Source organism: Rhinocladiella mackenziei (assembly GCF_000835555.1).
Source record: "Rhinocladiella mackenziei CBS 650.93 unplaced genomic scaffold supercont1.1, whole genome shotgun sequence".
Taxonomy (NCBI): Eukaryota; Fungi; Ascomycota; class Eurotiomycetes; order Chaetothyriales; family Herpotrichiellaceae; genus Rhinocladiella; species Rhinocladiella mackenziei.
The window spans coordinates 3,371,769-3,397,494 of NW_013550604.1; the positions used below are offsets into that span (position 1 = coordinate 3,371,769).

Genomic DNA, 25,726 nt, shown 5'->3' on the forward strand with positions numbered 1-25,726 from the left:
GTGGAAAAACAGGCAGTGCTGGGGGGCTATAGCCGTCTCCAGAGGAACGAATTTTCTGCGAGTTGTCAAGGGTTTTCGGATCTTTCACCTTGAGCCACTCCAACCAAAGTGCTACGCACACTGCGCATCAAAGACCCTGGTCTGAGTTTGGCCACTAGGTGGCCACCATGTGCAAGATTTGTGGGTAGAAGCAAAGCAAGCACAGAGATGCTTATCATGTTGCATATGTCTCTCCACTCTTTGCTCATTGCCCATTGATACGCTCGTTGAGCCTGATTCCCTCCATGGAGATTTTGCCGATGCAATTCTCGTCGAGGTCGGCTGAGCTTGTAGTTCTCCATCGATCGGGGACTCCATACATGCTGGTGCAGGAATGACATTGGTAGGTTGTCCAGACTCGCCAACCTGACCAAGGGGGACAATTTTCTTGAGGAGTTCCTCAGTCCTTTCTTCCTTCGCTCTTTCATGATCTAGTCCTTCGACAACCTCCAGCACCTTCACGGTTGCATACCTTCGCTTTTCCGCCTGCTGTGCTCTGACCTTGTCGTTCGTTTTCTTTTCCACTTTTCAAAATGATGTCTAGCGTTTGGTTTGGGTTCTCTTTTCTGGTGTTCACGATCGTTGGCGGATACCGATATGATCCCGCTTATGTTCAATATAATCTCAACCAGAATAAGACAGCAGTTGACCCTCTCGACTATTGGGGAGAATGGACGGGGCATGACTACAATCCTTCACCATCAAACTGGCGGTTCCCATTCTACACACTCTTTCTCGACAGATTTGTGAACGGGGATCCTTCCAACGATAATATTAATGGAACATCATACGAACATGATATCAACTCCAATCAAATGCGCCATGGAGGGGATCTCCTTGGCCTGGTCGACACGTTGGATTACCTACAAGGCATGGGAGTCAAGGTACGTTATCACTTTCAGAGAGAAAAGCTCGGTCTAACGATAGTAGGGGCTTTACATAGCCGGCTCGCCCTTCATCAACAACCCTTGGGGCTACGATCAATACTCTCCTCTCGATCTCTCCATCCTCGATGAGCATTTCGGAGACATTGAGATGTGGCGGACAGCTGTACAGGAAATACATGCTCGAAATATGTACATCATCTTGGATAATACCTTTGCCACCATGGGTGACTTGATTGGATTTGATGGCTATCTCAATACTACAACACCTTTCACGTTGGCCGAGCATCAAGTCCAATACAAGACAGACCGCCACTACCATGACTTCAATTTCGGAAACAACTACAACAAGACATGCCAATATCCCAAATTCTGGTTAGAAACCGGTTATCCTGTTGGTGACGATGTTACCAAAAACATGGTCGGCTGCTATGACAGCGAGTTCGATCAATACGGAGATACCGAAGCCTTCGGTGTATTTCCAGATTGGCGACGGCAGCTGTCAAAATTCGCCTCAGTGCAAGACCGTCTGCGTGAATGGCATGAGCCCGTCCGTCGGAAGCTAGAAAACTTCTATTGCGTTCTGATCGCTCAACTCGACATCGACGGCTATCGATATGACAAGGCGACCCAAAGTACCATCGATGCTCTGGGCTTCATGAATGATGCCATGCGGACATGTGCTAAGAGATACGGCAAACACAATTTCTTTCTACCAGGTGAAATTACTGGCGGAAACGTCTTCGGATCACTCTACCTTGGTCGTGGCCGACAGCCTGATATGCTCCCTGACAACCTTACCACGGCCGTCACAATGACCAACAATTCTGCCGACAAGTACTTTCTGCGGGCCCCGGAGTATGGAGCCCTCGATGCTGCAGCTTTCCACTACACTGTCTATCGTACCTTGACACGGTTCCTGGGCATGGATGGTAACTTGGAGGCCGGATATGATGCTCCGTCCAACTGGGTAGACATGTGGAACAACTTTCTTATCACGAATGATTTTGTCAACCCCAACACTGGTCTTTTCGACCCTCGTCACCTCTACGGGGTTACAAATCAGGACGTTTTTCGCTGGCCTGCTATCACCAACGGGGTCCACCGCCAATTGTTGGGTCATTTCATCACCACGATCGAGCTACCTGGATCGCCACTGTTGCTCTGGGGTGAGGAACAAGCTTTCTATGTCTTGGACAACACGGCATCGAACTACATATTTGGTCGACAAGCGATGTCGTCCGCCACGGCTTGGCATACTCATGGCTGCTATCACCTCGATTCTACTCAGTTTTACAAGATGCCACTGAATGCCTCGCGCCATGGCTGTGAAGATGAGACAGTCAGCTACGACCACCGAGACCCTTCGCACCCTGTGCGGAATATCATCCACCACATGAATCAGCTGCGGGACCAGTATCCTGTACTTCAAGACGGATTTTTCTTACAACAATTGTCAAATCAGACCGAGCAAATCCAATATCCTGGTTCCGGAAAGGTCACCACTGAGACTGGGATGTGGTCCGTCATGCGATCTGGCTTCCCAGATGTTCAAGACCTCAGTGGGACTGGAGCCGGAGACCTCCCGGTTTGGTTGCTATACTCTAATGCTAATGCCTCCACCACGTATACTTTCGACTGCAACAATAACGATACCGATCTGAATACCACAAGTCTGATTGCTCCCTATGATGCTGGCACGACAGTCAAAAATCTTTTCTACCCCTACGATGAACATACCCTGGCCGACAGCGTTCACAGGTTAGGAATCAACGGCTCAACAAACCCAAATGGCTGCTTAAGTAGTTTAGACATGGAAGCGTATGACTTCCGTGCCTATGTTCCCGTTGATCAATGGGTTGGCCCTCAACCTATGATCACCAAGTTCAGCCCTGGTCATGACGCCCGCCTTGAGTCAAATGTCAGCGCAAATGCTACCGAGTCAGTCGACATTGAATTTCAATTTTCTGTTGAAATGAATTGCGATAGTGTCACAAATAGCATCATATTCAATTCAACTACGGAATTAGGACGCATACCAACAATCGACGAAGCCAGCATTCAGTGTGGTATTATAAGCGATCCACAGATTCCGCCCTACGTAGGAGCTATCTCCTCGACTTGGTCTTGGTCAGCAACTCTCAACGGCGTCGCCCATGGTGTTCACGCCATAACTATCCGAAATGCATCGTCTGAGGCTGGTGAGCATACGAATGCAGTGGACCGATTCTTGTTCCGAATCGGGCAGAGAAACAATCCGATCGTATTCACCACCAGCGCAAATTACTCGTCTAGTCTCCTCAGCAAGAGCGAAAACGGCTCCTTGGTCCTCTCCCATGCGGCTGCTGGTGCTGACAAATGGCGATATTCCACGAACTGGGGATCGTCGTTCTCGCCATGGATGCCATACGAGGGTGGAAAGACCCAAATTGAGGAGCAAGAGTGGTCAGGGACAGACCTACAGTCCTGGAAAGGCACACACGTGCGAGTGGAATACTTCAGTCGTCTGGCTGGTAGCAGTGATCATATGCAGCAGGGTGATGTCGACTTCAGCACGCCACGACGGTTCCCGCATCTTTTCTTGAATGGCCCCTACAATCAATACGGGTATGACGCGGGGCTGGATAATGAGATGAAACTGTCCAACAACTCAACTTGGGAGCACCATTTCATGACCGAATGGAGTCTCAGTGGCACTTTAGCGCAGATAAATGTGTGGGGCATCAATCCAGACGGGAAACCGGATCAAACAGTCGTGATGGGTGATTCTGATGGAGATTCGGTCCTTGATCGTCTTCCTCCATCATCTCTCTCCTCAGTTGTTCTTAACATTACTCAGCCTCCCCCAAAACCACATCTAGGTTGGCGTGTCGTCATCAATGATGGAACGCTACGATTCAGCCTCGTGCCATCAGGAAATATGTGGAATCAGCTGATTCTTTACATCCTCCTTTGGATCGTTCCAATTTTTACCGCAGCATTCAGTGTGTGGTCATTCATGCAGTCTTTCTATCAGGTCAAGGTGAACGAAATTGGGATATCCGAAAAAAGTGGGATGATCACGGCGGCCTTCAAGAAGCAATTCAAGAAACTGGTCGATGAAGAAGACTCCCCTGGCATCCTGTCGAGATTAACTCGCAAACCAAGATTCCTGCAGCAAACAAATACAGTCATCGATCAACAACGACGCCGTATGGTCTTGATTGCAACCATGGAGTACGATATAGAAGATTGGGCAATCAAAATTAAAATCGGCGGTCTTGGAGTAATGGCCCAATTAATGGGTAAGAATCTTGGTCATCAGGATTTGATATGGGTTGTTCCCTGCGTTGGAGGCGTGGATTATCCAGAAGACCAAAGAGCCGACCCCATGACTGTCACCGTGCTCGGCAAGCCTTACGAAGTGCAAGTCCAGTACCATGTCCTGCGAAATATCACCTATGTCTTACTTGATGCGCCTGTTTTTCGACAGCAAACCAAATCCGAACCATATCCAGCCCGGATGGACGATCTCTCATCGGCCATCTACTATTCGGCTTGGAACCAATGCATCGCTCAAACTATCAACCGCTTCCCTATAGACCTCTACCATATCAACGATTATCACGGCTCCGTTGCTCCACTCTATCTTCTTCCAAGAACAATTCCTGCTTGCTTATCCCTCCATAACGCCGAGTTTCAAGGTTTGTGGCCTATGAGAACGAAACAAGAGCGGGAAGAGGTAAGCTCGGTCTTCAATCTTTCCTCCGAGCTGGTCCAACGTTATGTCCAATTCGGCGAAGTCTTCAACTTGCTTCATGCCGGGGCGTCATATTTGAGAATTCACCAACAAGGATTTGGCGCTGTTGGGGTGTCGAAGAAATATGGCAAGCGCTCCTACGCTCGCTACCCCATCTTTTGGGGCCTGAAAAAGGTTGGAAAACTTCCCAATCCCGATCCATCCGATACTGGCGAATGGGATAAGAAGCTTCCAAGCGAAGAGGATATTCGAGTCGATCCAGGGTTCGAGGCTAGCCGCCCGGAGCTGAAACGTCAGGCCCAGGAATGGGCTGGGCTGGACCAAAACCCCGACGCTGAGCTATTTGTCTTCGTTGGCAGATGGAGCATGCAAAAAGGAATAGACCTGATTGCAGACGTGTTCCCCTCGGTTCTGGAATCAAACCCAAATGCGCAGCTCATCACCGTTGGACCGGTCATTGACCTATATGGGAAATTTGCAGCGTTGAAATTGGACCGAATGATGAAGCTTTACCCGGGCAGAGTGTTCTCTAAGCCTGTGTTCACCGCTCTCCCGCCATTCATCTTCTCAGGTGCGGAATTTGCCCTGATTCCCTCTCGAGACGAGCCTTTTGGCCTGGTCGCTGTGGAATTCGGTCGTAAAGGCGCACTCGGTGTAGGCGCAAGGGTCGGCGGTCTTGGTCAGATGCCTGGATTTTGGGTGAGCTGAAAGGTGCGATCGTGAGGAAACTTAAGCTAACGTTTCTATAGTATACTGTGGAATCGACGACAACGGCTCATTTGATACACCAGTTTAAACTCGCAATCGATGAGGCTCTAAGCTCGAAGACCGAGCTTCGTGCCCTCATGAGAGCACGATCAGCCAAACAGAGGTTTCCCGTGGCACAATGGGTTGAAGATCTCGAAATTCTCCAATCTACAGCAATTCGCATCCACGACAAGGTTGAAGCCGCAAAGCGTCATACTACCACTGCGGGAGATCTAATCTGGCCCCATTCTGGGTGGAATACTCCGGGAGGCTCGGGTGCCACCACCCCGGCGGGCTGGCGGACTCCGACAACAGCTCATTCACGAGGACCAAGCTACTCGACATTGCATTCACTCACCGCTCGACTCAAAAACCTTGGGCATAGTCGTGATCAAAGCCAGGACAATACCCTGTCATCATCAGCCCCTGGGCTTTCACGTTCGGCGTCGCTGGGATCACGTAGAGGCCCTGGACACGTCAATGCCCAAGATGCTCACGACGAGGACGAACCTAACACGCCCGCAATCCTTCCTCCAGTGCCAGATGTAGAGGGAGACGATACCGGGTTGGGCACTGCGGTCACTGCGTACAATGACGCAGATTCTGATGGGGAAGATGATGATTCCAACGATTTCGAAGAAGACGGGCAGATCACCATGCCCTCCCAGGCTCGCGGTCGTTATGAAAGGATCCCTCTTGATGATGAATCTAGTCTTTCATCACGAGTAAACGATGCATTCCGCTCATCAGGAGGTCTGGGATTGGAACTGACTCCACTGCCCAAACAGAGGTCAAACCCTATTGAGGGTCCTCGACTTCCAGAAACACCGAGACCAGAACCCGGACTACTCGTGCCACCTCCAGTCATTTCGGAAGCTAACAATCGCTTATCATCCTCTCCCTCAATACTCTCCGTGAACTCGATCGTCGGTGAGAAGACTGATTTCAAGCTGCAACAAGTCGATCCCTTCTTCACCGACAGCAACGGCGAGTTTGCCCGAGCCTTCGAGAAGAAGCTTGACGGACTCAATGGGAGTAACTCTGAATCCGCGACGTGCATCGAAGAGTTCCTCATTAAATCCGAGAAGCAATGGTTTGACGCCTTCCGAAATGCCAAACTTGGAAGACACAATGTCTACTCTGCACGCTCGAGTTTCCAAGCCAGTCGAGAATCCGGTCCCGCGTCCATCGCCCCCTCCACTCACTACGATGAGAACAGCGACCCTGAGCACGACCACAACAGCCTTGTCGACGAGTTTCTGCTCGGGAAGGACTATGTACCGCCTACTGGACTGAGGAAATGGATGCAACTTCGCATTGGCGATTGGCCTGTGTATGCATTCTTCATGGGCTTCGGACAGATCATTGCAGCCAATTCATATCAGATCACACTGTTAACAGGTGAAGTTGGGCAAACCGCTGATAAGTTATATGCGGTCGCCTCCATATACCTGGCCACCTCAATCTGTTGGTGGATCCTCTTCCGCCGCCTCAGTTCGGTCCTGTGCCTCTCACTGCCCTTCTTCTTTTACGGCCTGGCGTTTATTTTAATTGGCGTGGCCCACTATGCCTCGACTTCAGATGGGCGGGGCTGGATACAAAACGTTGGCACCGGGATGTACGCCGTGGCGTCGTCGTCAGGATCTCTTTTCTTCGCTCTAAATTTTGGTGACGAAGGTGGTGCTCAAGTTAAAGCCTGGGTATTCCGCGCCTGTGTGATTCAGGGAACTCAACAGATCTATGTCGTCGCGCTCTGGTATTGGGGCTCGTATCTCAATCGACGTACCGCTGACGGACTGCTCACGACCTCAGACCCAATATCCTCGACGTGGAAAATCACAGCCATCACACTCCCTATTGCTGTTCTCCTTTGGGCGATTGGATTGCTAATGTGGTTTGGTTTGCCAAATTATTACCGACAAGCTCCGGGTAAAATGCCGAGTTTCTACCACAGCTTGCTACGGAGGAAAATTGTGCTCTGGTTCTTCGTCACAGTGGTGATCCAGAATTTCTTCCTCTCGGCGCCCTACGGTCGCAACTGGACATTTTTGTGGAGCAGTTCGCACGCCCAGACATGGCAGATCATGTGTCTGGTGGTATTGTTTTTCATCGTTGTCTGGGCGGGCTTTCTGTGGCTGTTCGCTTTGCTTTCCAAATCTCATAGCTGGATCCTCCCAATCTTCGCCATCGGACTGGGTGCTCCTCGCTGGGCTCAAATTTGGTGGGGAACAAGCAATATCGGTCTCTATCTTCCTTGGGCAGGCGGCTATACCTCGTCCGCTATCCTCTCGCGCTCACTGTGGCTGTGGTTAGGCACACTAGATGCAGTTCAAGGCGTCGGATTGGGTATGATCCTCCTCGCGACATTGACACGGGTACACGTCGCATTCACACTCATCACGGCCCAAGTTCTCGGTTCGGCTGCCACCATCGTCGCCAGAGCCTGTGCGCCCAACAAGATCGGTCCTGGTCCCATTAGCCCCGATATTAGCGGCAGCGTAGGGAACCTCTGGCAGGCGTGGTTTTGGATCGGATTAGTTGCGAATTTGAGTATTTGTGTCGGATATTTCAAGGTACGTCTCATTTTTATTATCTCCTTCACTGGCGTGTTCAGATAATCTGACTTGATATGGTATAGTTTTATCGCAAAGAACAACTCAGCAAGCCGTGAAGCACACTTTCTGCTCCATCGGTTGGACTTTTTGGATGTTATAGTTTGGTGACCACTTCTGCAAGAGAGGAATAATGATGATGTGTCTACCGGATCTCCATGCATCGGTACAGCTATTTTGTTACGCCCAGTCTAGTTAGCAATTGTATTTCACAAATGAATGGTTCAAATCCCCCAAAGGAACCCCTCCTCCCTGAAGAAAATAGGGCTCAGAGCCTCGTCACGTGAATATTTTGCTATAACCTGTTTGAGATCCGCCGTATGCGCTTATCGATAAGCCAGAGGAGGAATTTGTGTTTCTATCACGCTTGCCGACTCGAACTCTCCCCTTACCTCTGGCTAGAGGCTGGTGGTGAGGATGAGGGTGCGTAGCCGGGGCCTCAATCCAAGGTCCTTCACAACTCTTTCATTACATTGGTCCTCCTGTCAGAGCATCTTCTGGTCACCCAAATCGCAAAGAAGGCTTTTCCAGACCGACACCAAACATCAGCTACTCGTCCCCGACTTTGCTTTTGCTTTCGAGTAAGCCAACACCCGACCAATTCTGCAATTCTCCCTCTATCCCATTTACATTATAGCGAGAACCCCTCTCTGACAGCCTCATGACTCATAGTATAGACGGCGTGCTCGTGCGCAGCGCAAACCCGATCCCCCACGCCTCCGCGACCTTGCAATTCCTCCAGCGAAACTCAATTCCCTTCATTCTCCTGACGAATGGCGGCGGGAAACACGAATCCGAACGGGTCCAGGACCTCTCATCCAAACTCTCCGTCTCGCTCGACACCTCGATGTTCGTACAATCGCACACACCCTTCGCCGCGCTACTCCACGGCGAAAACAGCCTGCGTCACAAATGCATCATGGTAGTGGGCGGAGAGGGCGGACGCTGCCGCGCGGTCGCAGAGCAATACGGCTTCACCAACGTCGTGACACCAGGTGACATTTACGCGGCGCATCCTGAGATCTGGCCCTTCAGCAAGCCGTTCCAAGAGGACTACTACGCGGACTTTGCCCGTCCGCTGCCCCGGCCAATTAACCCGGCCAAGCCAGAAGAAAGCCTCAAAATCGACGCGGTGTTCGTCTACAATGACCCACGCGACTGGGGCCTGGATCTGCAGGTGATTCTCGACGTGATGCTGTCGCACGAGGGGATCCTGGGAACTTACTCGGCGAAGAACGGCGACATGTCCCTGCCCAACAATGGATACTTGCAAGATGGCCAGCCAACATTGTACTTCTCGAACCCCGATCTGCTGTGGGCGGCGGACTACCATTTGTCACGACTAGGACAGGGCAGCTTCCGCGAGTGTCTTGACGGAGTTTGGCGGGCAGTGACGGGCGGACGAGACCGTGGCGCCGAGCTGTATAAAAAGGTAATCGGTAAGCCGTTCGCAGAAACATATTCGTTTGCGGAGAGGCAGCTTTTGCGCCACCGCGAGGGGATTTTCCACACAAAAACCAACCAACGGCCATCGCCAGTAGTACCGCCACTAAAACGCGTCTACATGATCGGTGATAATCCTGAAAGCGATATTTGCGGCGCCAATAGCTACGATTCACCTCATGGGGTTGATTGGGTCAGCCTGCTGACGAGGACGGGCGTGTATAGAGATCGGCCTGGCCATCGGCCCACGTGGGAACCGAGGGCGATCGTAGACGATGTCAAGGCCGCGGTGCACTACGCGTTGAAGGATAGTAATTGGCACCAGGTCCTGGAATGAATGACATATACGATGAAAAGATAAAAAGACTAAGAGTATCTTTGCCGCACAGAATATATGTATACACATATTTTCATTTCTTTTTTGGACGTGCAACTTAGATTGTTTTTGATTACGATGCGGTAAAGCTTCAACTTCATTTCATTCAGTCCTTTGGTTTCGTTTCTATATTCCTATCTGTCAAGTGTTTGATCTCTCAAGACCATTTTGGCCATGACTTATGACTCGAGTTCTGATCCCGAGAAATCAGACACCAGACACTAGACAAATTCAAACGTATCACCCGCGCGATCATAGAGTAAGCGCCCCACTCTCTCTGTGCCGACGACGCGCTCCAGTTTCAAAGCATCCCACTTTGAGAACAGGGCTTTGACCGCACCCTTCTTGAAATTCAAACTCCCAACAGTTTCCCTGGTATTGGCTTTTCCCCCATCCATACTCCAGCCCAACAGCGCGACAATCTCTATCCAAAAGACCGGGTTCTCAGGAATTCCGTAGAAGACGATTCTCCTGACACCTTTAAGTTTATAGCGAAAATGATGGTGTGCGCGCTCCGAGTAGAGAAGCAGGGTGTGGCGGCCGGAGAGAAAATGTGAACGAGCACGCATCACGTCACGAATTGGTGTGTATTCGGAGATAGAACCGAAGGAGAGATTTGTCGTGTCGGGAGATGTGGAGAGGTAGTTGCGTAGGCGGACAAAATCGGCGTACGAAGTGGTATAAAGAAGGGTGCCCTTCTGGCGCGGCGCGTCGCTCACGACTGTGGGGAGGACGGTCGTGGTGAAGAACTTGAAGCGTGCATCGGAGTCTTGTAGAGCGTTGGGCGAAAGGACGCGAAGAAACATCTGCGGCACGGACACTGGGATGTGGGAGGAGATCGAGAGTACGGCGCCGGGGTATGTAGGGAGGAATCTGATGCGGCCAGTGATATTGTGGAGGTGAGTGGATGTCAAAGCGTTGAATTCTGGCGTTAGGAAACCGGAGAAGATGACGGTCTGCCGCAGGTATTTCGCCTGACCATCGAGATACCAGTGCCGGACGCGAGAGAAGTCGCAGCCATGCGAGTCCTGGGGGAGGTGATTAAGTCGGGAGAAGACATAGTCGACATGTTGCCAATTCTGCATTTGAAGAGCATTCGCGTGGTCTACGATGACGACTTCAATTGAGGAAAGAAAATCAGCGTCGTGGCCCTTTTTCTTGTCCTTCCCCCCTCCGCCGGTCGTGATGGTGCGCATCAGGCCGAGCGGAGAGCCAATGATAATGTCCGAGTTGTAGAAGCCCGAAAAATATTTGACGGTCTTCCTGGTGAATTTCAAACCGATTCGAAATTCCTCCTCGTGATTACCACCAAACAACTCTTGGAAATCTTCAGGTTTATCCAGCCATTCATCATCATCTTCGTGAGAGAATGTCTCGAGGAACCGTGCTTTGTTTTCCTGTTGATCGGGTTTGCTGAGTTCGACGATGCTGTCCACGAATCTGACACACGCTTGTTTTGTGGGAACCATGATCAGGACTTTGGGTCTGGTGAATCCTTGGTCTCGAAGATCAAGGGACTCAGCATTTGATTGAGCGCGGAGTCTGGCATTATTCTTGAGAACACGGTCTCTTGTTTTGAAGACGTGATTCAAGGCATGCAGACAGGACAATTCGCGTAATCGGTGAGTATTTTTGAGATTCCGACACCCATTCAGGATGTCCACGTAGTTGAACATAGGGCCTGCCAGGGTTTTCTCTTCCACTGACAACGACGACACAAGCTTCATACCACTTTCGACGAGCCTCTTCTTCAAGAAGAGATCTCTTGCTGACTTTATGGGCCCAGGGGACAGAGCGCCAGTTCTGGAAAAGGTCGTGATGCGAATATCCGAATCCGAAGTCAGCGACTGGGCCTTCCATTTATTCTTTTGGCCCGGTTGAGTAGCATCCTTGAGATCCTGCTCCGTCATAGCCGAGTAGTGTCTCTCGAACGGATCCCGTAGTAGAATAGCCTCATCCTCCGAGTCAGCATCCTCTGCTGGGCCATCATCAGGGTCTTCGTCCGGATCTGCGTCTTCTTCCAATTCTTTCCGCTGCTCCTCTGCCTTAACATCCGGGCCTCTGCCGTCTTCGGCAGGTGTTTCGTTGATTGACATTTTAGCTTTTGTGGCCCACGTTGGATTATCGTCTTTCGCGATCCTTCTCTTCTTTCTTGCAGGTTCGCCATTATCCTTACCCACATTGAGCGACTGGAGCAAGGTGGCGTAAGAGTTGGAGGCGGGAGCCTCATCTTCGCTGATAGAATGGAGGTCTTGTTCGTCTCCTGATCCAGGCTCTTCTACATTGTTCAATCCATCGTCTTCCACATCAGAGGAATCTTGCGCAGGATCATCTCTACAAGCATTAGAATTTGTTTGACTTTGGACATTTCTACTGCAAAACCAACTCACTCTGTCTCTCTCAGCCGCGAGGTCCCGAAAACTTCCCGTTTCCGAATATTGGGACCTCGTCTTCCTATTTGGCCTTTGCCAGGAGTTCTACCGCCTTGGTGAGGTCGGAAGCGTGGCATGATGGTTTCGAGCTATCCTGAATATGAGAAAATGAAAGTTTCGATGCGAAGACGTTGAAGTCCGAGTCTTTTCGCTTGGTCTGCCAAGCCGGATGTTTCCGACCTCCTTTCCACCGCCAGCCTGAGGCACCAAAACACAGACTCACGGTCTTTTACAGGTCTCATTGGTCCGGTTCTGATCATTTTGACATTTATGTGTGAGATTTTGTTCACAGCCGGCTACCTGTGATCACGCTGAAAGACTGCTCCTTGATCTGTCTTTGCTGATCTATTGCGCCTTTGCCCCCCCGAAAGTACTGTTGTTCCAAGCTGTCCAATACCCTCTACTGCTCAGTGTCGGGTCCCAAACCCATTCCCCGTCCCGAAGATCCTCCCAAGCTCTCAACTCCATCAAGTATGCAAGTAACGCCATGGCAGCCACCATTAGAATCTAGAATGGGTAGAGAATGGATCCGTAGTCATCAAGCTCGGCATGGGCATCGTTGTCCTGATCATCGTCCCCATTCTCTGCGTCGCTCGCCTCTTTCTTGACGTTGGCTGTCATGTATTTCTTCTTCTTCGCAGCAGACTTGGGGGTAGTGGCTGTCATATCTTCGACCTCATCCCCATCGTGACCAGTCGCCTTGCGCTTGCGTGGGGATGGTTTCTTCATGCCCTTTGCGGTCTTTGATTCGCCAGACTCTGCACAACCATCGCTCCCCTTCGGGGTTGGTGAGGCATCTCCCAGGCCGCTAATCACGCCGCTTTCGAATTTCATGCCGTGCTTCTTAAGAATATCCTTGAACTTGGATGCACTGGGGAAATGAGAGAAATTAATAAGCATGAACGAAATTGGGAGTGGGAACTGGTAGAATGTAACATACGCGTTTCGGGCGTAGCCAATACCATTGTCCTTTGCAACTTCCTCCCAGTTCACTTTGATCTGCTCGACATGCTTGAGAGTGCTAAAGACGAACTTGAGAGTTGGGTCCACGCCATCGCCGGTGGTGGAAACTGAAGCAGCTCTTGGAGCCATTCTTTCAGATCGTTGGATAATAAGGGTAATCTCTGAATAGAACGTCAACGACGAGATGATTGTACGTGACTGACGTGACAATCGAAGGAGAAGTAAAGTAGACTAGTAGTCTGTAGAAGAAGCAGTGCGGACGAAAGAAACATGAAAAGGTTATAAGCAGGCGGTTCGGTTCGAAGCGAGATGGAAGTGAGAATTAATACAGATGGGGACTGCTGAAGGAAGATGAATTCTGTCATACTGCGGGTAAAAGCCAGCAGCGTGCTGCATGGTTCTGTAGCCTCCTTTTTTGCAATAACTTCTAATGCTGCAGCCATATTTGAAGCTTTGGTATGGATGTATTCGTGTCAAGTACGAGGAATCAGTGCAGCGGATTTCATATCCTTGGTAGAAGCTGCTTCTACCTCTCCTCATCATCTTCATCCTCCGCCGCATCTCGTTGCTCATCCTCATCCTCCTTTCTTCAACATCGTCAGCCTCCTCCTCGGCCTATATGGCTCTCATCTTGACTCTCTTGAAACTATCATCCATGTAGACATCCAGCCAGTCGATCTGCGGTAGCTATATCTAAAAATTTGCGTTATCGTTGCAGGGAAGACGACAAATCATTGACATTGTCTGCCAATGACACGGCTTCCCATAGTAACGCTATTCAGACAGCGAACGTGCTCCAATAGTAAACAACAAGAGCACGGGGTTCGTCATTCAACGATGATGACAAGGGCTGTATTGTTCATGTCAATATCGTGCTCCATGTGTGTAGCGGTTTTACGCCATGTGCCATGCTCTCTGCCTAGTGACTATGGATCTTTGGACAAGGTTCACACAACATCATCTTGCTAGGTCTCAGACTTGATAGCAGCACCATCGCCGTTTGATCCTCCCATGCCATTCTCCCCTTCACCCTTCTCAGTATCCTCTCCGACAGCATTCTTCTTGTGCGCCACTTTCTGCTTTTTCATAGGTTGCCCATCGCCGTTATCATCTTCATCACTACCTTCCGCCTCGGTATTTGTGGCTTGACGATTGCGACCTGAAAGTTTTGCACTGTCACCTGCTGAATGCTTGGTGGGGCGTGTAGACAATGTTCCTCCTTTTTTGCTACCTGTCAAGCCCCACTTTCTCATGAGGCCCCAGTGGCGATGGTACCTAGAGAATTGATCCGATGGTCAGAAGTGTAAAACTAAAAAAAGGAGATAGAGGAAACGTATTCTGAAAATGGCTTCTAGGAAAAAGAACTCACGCAGCATTTGCACTTTTGGCGCCAAGTTCTTTCGCAACTTCCTCGAAATTGATGGCAAGCTTGTTCTCGGCATGTTTGATGCAAGTCATGATCAACCTCAAGTCGTCATTGTCGGTCTTTTCTGGCGCCATTTTTTTTTTTTGGAGGATGGAGTGCGGTTGAGAGATGTCGATGTCGTCAAGAAGACGTTGCGACTCTGTAAAGGCACAGTGGACGGTCAGCTCTTCTGTGGGAGAATGCGAAATGGAAGGAGATAAAGGCGTCGACGATCTAGTTACGTACATGTTTGAGCTTCTTTGAGATCAAGACATTGCAAGGGTTTCGCGATGAGGATTGTGTTCGACCAAACGCAGGAAGAAATGATTTGGAGAGGGAGAAAGGAGGTTTATGTAGTTGTCGAGACTGACATGAGCATGTGCGTCTGAATCTCTCTCTGAATATTTGACTTAGAGATAGAGCTGAGAGGATTTACCAGATCATTTCATTCTTTTGACTTCGGTGATCATGAAGATGATCGGACACGATTGTGGTGTCAACTCTTCATATCCTAGGCAGACGGCTAACGAAGGCAGTGACATCTTATGAGCTAGGAGGCAAAGCCATCAGCCATTTTGTCGTGTTGTGAATCTCAATTCCAAGGTCGTTCCCCATAAGCTCTCTGGCTGGTAGCAGTAGCACACGTCGTGAGATTCAACAAGTAGGTATCCCGTTGGATTCACTCTGCATCTCCACCATCTCCTCCGTTGGATCCTTCGTCACTGTCGATCTCGTCGTTGAATTCTTCTTTGCCTTGCTGCTCTGTCTCTCCTGCTTTGACCTTAGGAGCCGTCTTCCTAGCTCTCTTCTTGACAGCACCTCCATCAGCAGTAGTCGTGGTAGCTTTGGCCTCTGCCGTTCTGCCCCCTGGTCTCTTCTTTGCAGGCTCTGGGTGTTTGGCGATATCGTCATCAGCACTGTTGGTTGCAACAGCACCATCGTCACTGGTTGCTTTCTTCGCTGCGGGCTTGCGCTTGGTACCTCCGGTGCTCTTTGCTTTTGCTGGGCTAGTTGCTGTATCACCTTTAGCATCCTTGTTCGCCCAAGCAGCACCACCTTTCTCGAATTGATTCATGATATTGCGGAATTTATTTGCTGCCCCGCCTGCACTCAAGCCAGCTTCTTTGGCGAGAGTGTCGAAGTTGACACTGAGCTTCTCTTTCCCATGTTTGATGCATAGAGCCAGAAAAGCATCGGTAGAGATGGCACCCTTCGCATTGCCTTCTTTCGGAGCCATGTTGATGTTCGAGACAAGATTTCAGGATGGACGATGTGTGATTGTGTATGTACGTGGGTGATACGGTCCAGATGAAGGGTGAAGGTAAGGGTTGAGGTGAAATTGTAGATCCGCGGACCTGAAAGTATCTAGACGCCTGAGAAAGCCATAGTCAGCAAGCCAACTTGCTCCAACCTCCATGAGATGGAAAGAACATACACTAATTTCTTCTCAGAAGATTCAATGATTGTGGATGGAGGGTGTGTTGAGAGAAGATGGCATGTGGTTTGGTGTAGAAAAGGAGTCGGCAGAGGTGCAGTGCCGGGCATCTACAGCAGGTGAATGCGAAATGGCAGGATCGCATCTGAAGTTGTCGTTTGGCAACGACGAATTCACTGTTTATACGCCAACTTCCAGTTGCACCGTCCAATGGCCCTCCTCGTTTTCGTCGTCTCCTGGGTCTTCGAACTTGGGTTTCTTGACTCCCAGGGAGCCATCGTCATCTTGTTCCTCGCCGCCTTCAGCCTTGGCTCTACCACCATCACCTTCCTTCTGTTCCTCTTTTCTCCCGCCTTCTTCTTCTCCCGACACCCTTTGCTTTGATGCCGAGCTCCCTCCCGGTGCGCGGAGCGGTCTGGTGGTTGCGTAAATGAAGATTAGATATAGATAGAGCCAAAGAACATTGGTAAACTTACAAGTCGCATTCCGCTAGGTGGGCGACGTCGGCCTGGGGCGTGGCCTCCCGATTCTCCGGCACCGAGAGGATAATCTCTCGAAGAAAATGGAGGAATCTCTCCTCTTTGCTGGGCTTCGGCCCCGACGATCTCTGCGTTCAAAATCGTTGGCTGAACAATGTCGTGCACGAGGAATATCTGAATCAATTGGTGCTCGGCGTGTGCCAGCCGAATTGGGGACGTGTAGGCCCTTTACGACGGCAACGCATACCCCCGTCACTGATGATTGTTTGATTCTATTCATAGCGTACTTTAAGCATCACTCGACGGTTGCGACATTGTTCAACATGTGTTGACCATCGTTGATATTCACCCGGCCCCGGTTAGTTCTCCATGGTGGGCTCTTTGTGTTCAATCGAACTCCAGGACGAAGGGTCCGTGGCCCAACCGGATAACGGCGTGCGCCATGGACGAGGTTGCGGGCAGGCCCCTGGAGGACGATGGGCGACAAGGCTTGCACTGCATCCCTCGCATTCAGTGCGACTTTGACGTCAAGGCCCTGTGAAAACGAGCTGGCGAGGATGGCTATGGGCCGATATGTTCATACCTCTGAGTCCTGTACTGAAAGTGGCGTGACATCGAACACCCTGTGGTCAGTGCTCAGTCCACTCGCTTGTCGCCCGTCGAATGTTTTGCATCAGATCCGTGATCCAGACGATGAGGCGTAGAGACTAATAGGGTGGCTGGGCGCCCTTTTGAGAGGTTCTCGCTTGGCCTTCCCACGTGGCCATCGGCCACCATCGGCCACCATTTGGCTCTGTTTCTCTCTTCGGGTACCGACCGGCCTGCAGTTTGCCATCTGCTATGCTAAACTGCGTCGGGATTCAAGCGCAATCGCCGATGTTCTGACTCTCTTAAACATTATGTGGCGCCAGTGACCGGATGGACGGGTCATGGACGGGGATGTCGCCAGAAAAACGCTACGTCAAAGCATGATGACATGAGGCTACTGTGACAAAAGAGAGAGGGGAAGGGAGGGTGAAGATAGGCATTTATGGTTCTAGACTCGTAAACCAGGTTATTCTGGCATATCAAGCCAAAAGCAAAAACATCACAGCGTCGGCTCCTCAGCCACGGACCCAAAGCTCGGTACCAACAGATCCAGCACAGTGGAATGGCAGAGAACATATGGAAATGAGCGGCTCTAGGAACATCCTGCACGAGCTTTTTTCTTTCGGCGACAAGGCGTTGACATTTCGTGTCACAAAAGAGCAAAAGATCAGGGGGCGGGGTGCGTCAGGGTGTTAGCCTGCTTCGTCCATATTACGGCCATCGAGTGTATTGTACAATCTAATTACCTGCTATCACGGCATTTCTGTCGAATCTAATGTACAGTTGTGTGTTTTCATGCCATCTGTCATGTAGAAACACCATCAAAACGCTTTTCGAAGCTGCAAGGGCCGGCCTATCCTATCATCGACCGCCTCGCTCGAAATAACAAAACATGACCGATGAGTCAGTAAAATGCCTGCAATACACCAATTCCTTGCAGAAAGCCAAGGTAGCCAGCATACCACCCGGTCCTGTGCGACATATTTGACCCGGCCAAATGGAGCTGTTCCTGCGATCCAAGTTGATATGCTTCCCTTCCCTACCTAGCCTTCTCACCACCCTTCACAATTCATGCCGCTTGAACGCAGGTCCGGAAAACGTGCTCACTGGAAGAGCTGGTGCTTGCTGCCACGCTAAAAGAAAAGAAATAAACAAGGACAACAACCGCGTACCATCGCCCCCCAGCGTCCCTAAGTGGGATGTGTATGAGAATAACACAAGTCGCTCCATCCAATCGTCCACAATTGCGGATGCCGAAGGAAGTAAGTGCACATTGAGCGATCTGTCAGAACCCGCAAATGGACGAGTTCGATCGTCCAATCGAAGGAAAAAGATCATAGTAAAAAAGGTAGATAGCAGAAGAATCGTTTCAATCATGAGCCTTTTCTGGGACTGGTTCCGGTTGCATTTGAATTTTCGCCTCCATGGCACCCCTTTTCGTGTCTTTTCATATTGCTTCTCACACTGAAGAATTTCCCGCACCCTTCGTGCTTGCATTTGTAAGGCTTCTCACCTGTATGTGAATAGGTGTGGATTTTTAAAGAACTCGGTCTGGAAAACGGTTTGTTGCATGTCGGACATATATATCGTTCTTGAGCTTGGGGATACGATGGCGGGTTTGTTGGTGGGTAGTAGTGGTGGTGCTGCCACGTTGGCGTCATATGAGGATCGATTGGGGGCAGTCCCGGACCCGGCAAGGGTGGAGGAAAGTTGGTTGGTAAAGGCCTTTGATGAGCGAGCCCATTATATACTGGAGCTTCCGGCGGGGCCTCGCTATAAGGTGCTAGCGGAGGTCTGGGAGGTTGATCTTGCGGCACAATGTCGGGGGGGAGCCTTGGGGGATGAGACGAAGGCCAATGATTCGGATCGGTCATCGCAGGATAAGTTTTGCCTGTTTCAGTCATAGGAGGGTATGTAGAGGCTCGCTGAGCGTACAGCTCAGGATTTGTGTTTGCAGAACCGGGAGGATAGAAGTTACTGCGACCGGGGGTCGTAATTGGGGATATATTCGTGGGTGATAGTTGGGGGAAATCGAAACTAGAAGCTGGTCGTAGGTCTGGTGTCGGCGGAGGATGACTTCGGGGGCTTCCTGATGCTTTCGGTCGATCAGGACTTCTGGAATGTCCTTGTGACCCTCCAGATATTCTTCCCGGGGGGTCAAATTTTGGTGAGGGAACTTTTCCTGGCAACTGTCAGCATCTGGAATCCCGGATTGGCAACTCCGCCAAAGGTGCTCAACGGCCTACCCTTTTCAAACTGTTCGGTGACAGCTTCTATAAGACTGGAGATCGAAGGGAGCGATGGTCTGGCTTTGTTCGCTTGTTCCATCGCGGCAGTTGCCAGGAGAATGGTGGGGGAGGATAGAGGACTGTGCGAATTTCGGTTCGGGTAATGGTTTGGAAGCAGAGCCAATGCCATAGCACAGATAATATCGTCTGAGGTCGAATATGGCGTCAACAAAGAAAGCGTTCTGGTCCTTTTGATATTGCAGAAGGCGAAGCACCTGTAAAAGAGGAGTTACTGTAAAGAATGAGAACCCAATGACCAACAAGTGTTCTCTGAGACGCTGAAGCGAGGGCAATGTCCCTCCTAATGGACGACGAAGATGCCTGGATTTCGCGAGTGAAACGATTTCCAAGGGCCCTGGGCTGTTGTCCGACTAGATCAAGGTAACCCAGGGATCTACAAGGCCTCTGCCTGAACCAACGACGAGGACAGATGATGAAAAAACGAGGGGTGAGCGTCTGCCGCGGGGAAATTCGAAGAGATGAAGAGGTTAGGAGGTGTCGATTAGTGGAAATCACAACCGTGACGTTGCTGCAAGAGGGCGGCAAGCTCGGTAAAGAGGTGCAGAGTCGCTGGCTGACTGCAGATAGACAACTGGCTTGCCGGAGAGAACCCTTAAAGGACAGATTCCTGGTCGGAGAGGGCCGCAATGAATAGGACGTTTCCGGAGTCGAACGGTTGAACAGTGAAGACTGTCAAGGAATGGCTGGTTGGCAACGGGCTCTACTGAAGGCTCTGGCTGTTGACGGTACGAGCAGGGTCGGACGAAGAGTGGTAAACCTGTACTTGGTTGGTGATTGGGAGAGCATGCGGTGTGCGGGCTTGGTGGAAGATCAAAAGTGGGCGGGAGGCGTGTTTAAAGACGCCGTCAGGCCGTTGGCAATGTGGCAGAGGGATGAGCACCTAGTATATCCACCCACAACGCGCGTGCCGTGTGGGGTAGGTAATACTTGAAAGTCGTCTACCGTTCAAGTAATAGTCACGCAGGACCGTCATAAATGCCTAACGTTGAGCGCTCGCCTCTATCGACTTCCTGGGTGGGCGTGTATTAGGTCAAGCGACGGGTGGTGCGTGCATAGGAGGCGTTCGGAATCCCCCCAAAAAAAGCCCCAACAAGGTCAAGAGATTGGCGGCACTGGAGACGGATTTGAGGCTAGAAGTTAGGGAATTCTGCTCGGCTATTAGCAGAAAGTTTCTGTAAGGATTGATGGGGGCCTGGCATGGCCAGGTCCTGAGGACGTCGTACAGTACTTGATTTCCTCCTCCTTTGGCCCTGACACGGACGATGATGCTGATGTTGATGTAAAATTGGGTTTATGGAATGTAGGAGATCTTCTGGCCAGCTCAGGAAAGAATTGAAGACCAAGAGAAAACTGGAAATGGAAAAGGGCGAAGATCACTGTAGGATCCCCGAGTTGTACGTGTGAGAAAGGCCCTGGAGGGAGAAACCGGACTGAATGCCCAATGGTACCGAGAATGGGCCGTGGTAATTCGGGAGGAGAGGGTGATGACGACTCTGAGAATAAGAACCAAAACGACGATGAAAGCGAAGGCAAAACCTGCGTGCAGAGGATCTGAGGGTGTAGTTCAAGGCCCACTGGGCTTAGTTGACTAGTTGAAAGAGGACGAGGTGATGACAACGGGGTGGACAGGCTTGGGCCTTGGTGAAGGATGCCGTGAGATGTGTAATCGAGGAGAAGCAGACGGAGATATCGATTGAGAATGGAGACCAGGCCAGGAACCCACAAGTACTCGGTACGGAGAGTTGTGGACATGCCCAAAATGCTCAAAACAAGCGAGAACCTGGGACAAAGAGCATGTTGGGGGGAAACAGGGGCCTGAGGAAAAAAGCAGGCCAAGCGGTCATAGGGATACTGTTGGCGGAAAAGAGAAGAATACTCTTTGCTGCGCGGTCTGTTTGAGAACCAAGCGATATAACGAAGTCCCTGACAGCTGAGGTGACGCCACAAGGCCATTGATGATTGAACCTCCCGTCTAGCCTGAAGCTGCTTGTGGTTGACACACCCTCGACAGATGAGTGGTTGTTAATGAAAGTGCCTTAGCGGGCCATTTGACCGTGTGGTCAGGCTAGTTCAACCGGGCTGCCGAAGCGCGATCATCGATCATCAAGCGGCAATCTTCAGGACTAGTACCTTTAGGTAGGTGGGTTTAGGGAATGGGGTCCGGGCATGGGGTTTGACTCTTGTATGCGTATTTTCGTATTTACGCGGTACGCTGCTCCCATTCCTGCGTTCTGGCGGCTTGAGTCGCCACTTCAGTGCGGACAAAGAGCTCTCCTGTACCCTGGTCAGCTGCCATACGCTGAAGCCTGATCAGGCCATGTAGAAAAGTCGCGTATGGAGTCCGGTACGGGCATGAAGAGGGAAGAATGGACTCGCACACGCCTAGACAATACTGTCGAGTATCTGGAATCTCAGGTTGATTCAATCCCTGGCTCAGTGGCCATGGCCGTAGGCCGGCCGGATCACTAACCTGTGACTAGGCAACCCTGATCAAAAACAACCTCGTTAAATGTCGTCTTACTCCATCTCCTAAACCTAACTGGGAGCTCGAATCGTCTTGGATGCCCCTCCAACATCCAGAGAAAGCGCATTGGGACCTAAGGAGCAGAGCGGCCCATTTGGCTGTTGAGGACTCGCTTAGGCCCTGGAAACACTGCTAGACTGCAGGCCCAATGAGCGCCACTCGGAGATTATGCGCATATTGCAAAACACGCTTGACCGACTCGCTTGCCATGTTCTGGTCCCTTGCAAGCTGCAAATGTCGAGGCTCCCAGTCCAGGGCCAGGGCCAGGCCAGGGTCAAGGTCCGGTCAAGATTGTCACCGATGTATGTATGTCTGTGACAAGCTGAAGAGAAAATTGAAGAATATTGATGGGAGTCTCTCTACTCCGTGGGGAGGTAGGGATTTACGCCTCGACTTAGTCACTGCACCTCTTGCATTGAGCGGTGACCCAAACGACATCTCCGAAACCGAAGGTTTTTCTTCTTTTTCTAGCTTGTCTCTCTCCCTACCCATGTCCGTACTCTTTCCCCCCCGGGCCCCCCTCCCTTGTTCCCCTGTCCGTCCCGAAGCAGCGGTCTCATTTGTCCTGATCCCACGGACCAGGATTGTCGTTCGTCGTCAGAATCCCGGCAGACTCCAGCCACGCGCTGTCGATCGCGTTGCACATGGCCTTGTTTGATCATCCCCGGTGTCATCCTCGTCATTTCCCATGCAGAGGACCTTCCTCACCCAGGCCGCTGTTCAATCATCTACCTCCTACGTTCACAGTCTTGACTTGCCCACTCCACTGACACCTGAACTCCCCTTGAGGCCTTACCCTGGCTCAACAGGGCTACTCACGCTGTTAAAGCGAGATGAAAAAGGTGCACGCCCATCAGCTCGCCTCTCCAACGATGGTTTGGGATTGCCGGCAATAATGTCACAAGAGGAAAAGCCTTGATTCCTAAAGGTGCGCCATGCAGCATTTCCACGCGAGGATCTGCTGCTGTTGATGCTTACGCTGCTGGTAGTCTCCCACCAGGCACATGCCTGTCTCGGCGCGCACAGTGTTACTCCGGATCCTGTTACGACATCCTTGGGAAGAAGAAAATCCACGAAAAACCGATATGAGCAAACCTCCCAGAACAACTGTTGCAGGACGCTTTGTCAGCCAACTTGACTACTGCAACCGTTTTCCGAACCGTTGACTTCTAAGGGACACATAATCTACAACCCTGGCCTTGGCAGAACCACAGATATGGAATTGTTTCTGCGTGTGCTTTCTCGCCACGGAGGAGCTTTTTAGAGTTCGAAGTACGGAACCGGTGCTGCAATATCAAAGCCGATGGTCTTCCCAACATTCAGGTCAAATATGGCCAATGACAGCAGCTGGAAGCTTCTGCCGTCTTTGGTGCATAGGAACAAATGAACTAGGGAGGGCCTTTTCTGTCCTATTTCTCCCAGAATGGGCAGATTTCTCAGACAAAAGGAGTCGAATTCTGTCTCGGCGACTGTTCCTGGTTGTCCCGCGACTTGACGGGAAGTGACCGGAGCCCACCTGTTCCCTGTCAAAAGATATCCCATGGCTCTTTTAGGCCTTTGGTCCGTCTCAAATTTAGTATACCACGTGGCAATTGACTGCAGTCAACTGTCATGGCAAACTCCACTTCTCTATTTCTCAGTTGAACCAATTTTGATACAAGCTAACGAACGCCATGCAGCCGATCCTGGCTCCCACAGGACCCTGCCTCCTGCTGTCACCACATGCATATCATCCCGAGGGCAGTCTCTTGAGAACTCTACTGGTCCTTATCGGGCCCTAGACACGCCCGCCAGGTGGAAAGTCGGTCGCAGATCGAGAGACGACCCACTGGGCCCAAGGGCCATTACCAGTTGGGTGGCAATGCCTTCATCAAGGAGTCCGGCCAGTTGACCTGGTTTGGTATCCGTCTTGCTGCACTCCGATCTGGACGCAGGTGGGGACCAGTGTCCATTCAAAAAAAATTTCTGTTGAGCCTCTTTTCCTTCCTCGGCCAGTCAAGGTCAGCGGCTCGGTGGGAAGTTGACAATGCCCACATGGCACGCCAAGTTCATGTCCCTTCTCTGACTGTTGATCACACCAGGACCGAAGGAGTAAGCTGAAGCAGTTCCACGCGATGATCCTCCGCCGATCATCTAGACTAGAGTGCGACGCCAGGCAGGGGGAGCCCATTTCGACTCACTGGTGATTTTGCCGGACCGGAAGATGACCCGCACAAGGCACGGCGATCCTATACCCAAAATGTGAGGGAAAAAAGCTATCTCTTTGGTACACAATTGGTGGAAAACAAGGATCGGGCGAGGTAACTAGAAGATGCTTCTGCCCCCCCAATCACCAGAATACCGAACGTGTTAAGGCCCCAGGGTAAAAGTGATGCACACTGAACAGAGCGATGTGCAAGATCGCCAGGGACATCGTTTGAACTTTGATTTTGGATGAAGCTTATTATGCTGCACCACTCCTTCCACTCTTGCCTCCTGGCGCATGAAGCCAAGGTGTGACTCTGTTGGGGATTGGTCCCATCATGGCGTCCAAACCGAGGGTCCCCTCCTTTTAGCGAGTCGTATTTGATCAAAACATTCTAGAAGCGAGTTGTTCCGACCAATCAGCGCTGGCTTGACAGTCATTCGATCCCGTCTCTTGCCTTCCGCGGTGAGATCAACCAGAGCGTCTTCCTAGGAAGAGATCGTGCTCTATTGTCCGAGCACCCAGTCTGGCAGCATCATGAATAAGAAACAAGGCGAGGGCCCAACTTAAGGAGCACAGACAGAGATTATCGCCAAGCGCCACACGCAGTCCTTCTCCGCGGAAAAAAAAGCTCAATGTCCTCCCCATTTTAAACATTGGACTTCCGGATGGACTCAGAGGATCCTCGCATACATGCATTCCTGAGGGCCTTGAACCTTTCAAAGCTTGTGCTTCATGTTCGAGAGCGGACATTGACAAGCCTCATACTCGCCAACAGACGACTCTTATCCTTTATTTTCTCTTCCAATAATTATGACAGGCATGGACCCTCGGCAAGATTTCGGGACCCAAGTTGCTCCGGCCGACTAAGCCGAGAGCATCCTAACGAGGGCTTTGCCTTTGGTGGATGTCTGACAATCCAAGTCGACAGTTGATGGATTCATTCCCCACCAATATTTCCACGTGGCAGCCATCCCAGCACACCCCGATTCACCAGGTCCCATGATCCGTTAACTGACCGATGCCCTCGGCCCATAACGAATCGCAAGCCGCATTCACTCTCCTCGCACGATTTCACATTTTCCCTTCACCATTTTTGGTCACTAGCTCCGCCAGATCTCCCTGCTGTCTTCACGTGCAGCTCGAGTAAATGCAGTGAGTTGTTTTTGACCGTAGAGATCTGGACCAACACTCTAAGGTTGGCGTGCAGCTCATCAGCCCTTCCCGATAATGGTGGCCGTTCCAAGTATCTGATTCTCTATCACCGGGTTGAAGTCCAGAATTCCTTTTCCGGACCCTATTACCTTTGGTCCGGTTTCAACTAGGGGGGGGGGCAACACATAGAATCTACTTTGTCATTTCCCAAGTTAAACGTGGCTTCAGCCAAACGATGCCCATGCCACAGGACTTCTTCACGCAGGAACAGGTTGGAGCTGCGCCCTGTCTCTCAATCTCCTCAGTTTTTGCCTGCCAGCGTCTGAAAGACACCAAGCGAACTCGGCTAGAGACAAGGGTGTGTTCACTGCCGGAGAGGTCCTCAAGAAACCCCGGTCGCCACTTATCAGC

At 50.9% G+C, this 25,726-nt stretch overlaps 7 protein-coding genes across 7 annotated transcripts; 2 read left to right on the forward strand and 5 right to left on the reverse strand.

Annotated features, from left to right (window-relative positions):
- Window positions 1-572: 572 nt before the first annotated feature.
- Window positions 573-8,080, forward strand: Z518_01191 (uncharacterized protein; the record flags this gene model as incomplete). Its single annotated transcript, XM_013421792.1, has 4 exons — window positions 573-923; window positions 970-5,361; window positions 5,412-7,982; window positions 8,048-8,080. The coding sequence occupies 4 exons, from the start codon at window positions 573-575 to the stop codon at window positions 8,078-8,080; spliced, it is 7,347 nt and encodes a 2,448-aa protein (XP_013277246.1).
- Window positions 8,081-8,682: 602 nt separating this feature from the next.
- Z518_01192 (TIGR01456 family HAD hydrolase) lies at window positions 8,683-9,801 on the forward strand (the record flags this gene model as incomplete). The annotated part of the gene is made up of 1 exon (XM_013421793.1): window positions 8,683-9,801. The coding sequence occupies one exon, from the start codon at window positions 8,683-8,685 to the stop codon at window positions 9,799-9,801; it is 1,119 nt and encodes a 372-aa protein (XP_013277247.1).
- A 260-nt stretch (window positions 9,802-10,061) lies between these two features.
- On the reverse strand, window positions 10,062-12,349 carry Z518_01193 (uncharacterized protein; the record flags this gene model as incomplete). The annotated part of the gene is made up of 2 exons (XM_013421794.1): window positions 10,062-12,174; window positions 12,231-12,349. 2 exons carry the CDS (start codon window positions 12,347-12,349, stop codon window positions 10,062-10,064), a joined length of 2,232 nt encoding a protein of 743 aa, XP_013277248.1.
- Window positions 12,350-12,779: 430 nt separating this feature from the next.
- Z518_01194 (uncharacterized protein) lies at window positions 12,780-13,364 on the reverse strand (the record flags this gene model as incomplete). The annotated part of the gene is made up of 2 exons (XM_013421795.1): window positions 12,780-13,143; window positions 13,213-13,364. 2 exons carry the CDS (start codon window positions 13,362-13,364, stop codon window positions 12,780-12,782), a joined length of 516 nt encoding a protein of 171 aa, XP_013277249.1.
- An 836-nt stretch (window positions 13,365-14,200) lies between these two features.
- Window positions 14,201-14,735, reverse strand: Z518_01195 (uncharacterized protein; the record flags this gene model as incomplete). Its single annotated transcript, XM_013421796.1, has 2 exons — window positions 14,201-14,510; window positions 14,605-14,735. The coding sequence occupies 2 exons, from the start codon at window positions 14,733-14,735 to the stop codon at window positions 14,201-14,203; spliced, it is 441 nt and encodes a 146-aa protein (XP_013277250.1).
- Window positions 14,736-15,319: 584 nt separating this feature from the next.
- Window positions 15,320-15,877, reverse strand: Z518_01196 (uncharacterized protein; the record flags this gene model as incomplete). The annotated part of the gene is made up of 1 exon (XM_013421797.1): window positions 15,320-15,877. One exon carries the CDS (start codon window positions 15,875-15,877, stop codon window positions 15,320-15,322), a length of 558 nt encoding a protein of 185 aa, XP_013277251.1.
- A 378-nt stretch (window positions 15,878-16,255) lies between these two features.
- Z518_01197 (uncharacterized protein) lies at window positions 16,256-19,470 on the reverse strand (the record flags this gene model as incomplete). Its single annotated transcript, XM_013421798.1, has 4 exons — window positions 16,256-16,490; window positions 16,552-16,682; window positions 18,894-19,324; window positions 19,389-19,470. The coding sequence occupies 4 exons, from the start codon at window positions 19,468-19,470 to the stop codon at window positions 16,256-16,258; spliced, it is 879 nt and encodes a 292-aa protein (XP_013277252.1).
- Between the last annotated feature and the right edge of the window lie 6,256 nt (window positions 19,471-25,726).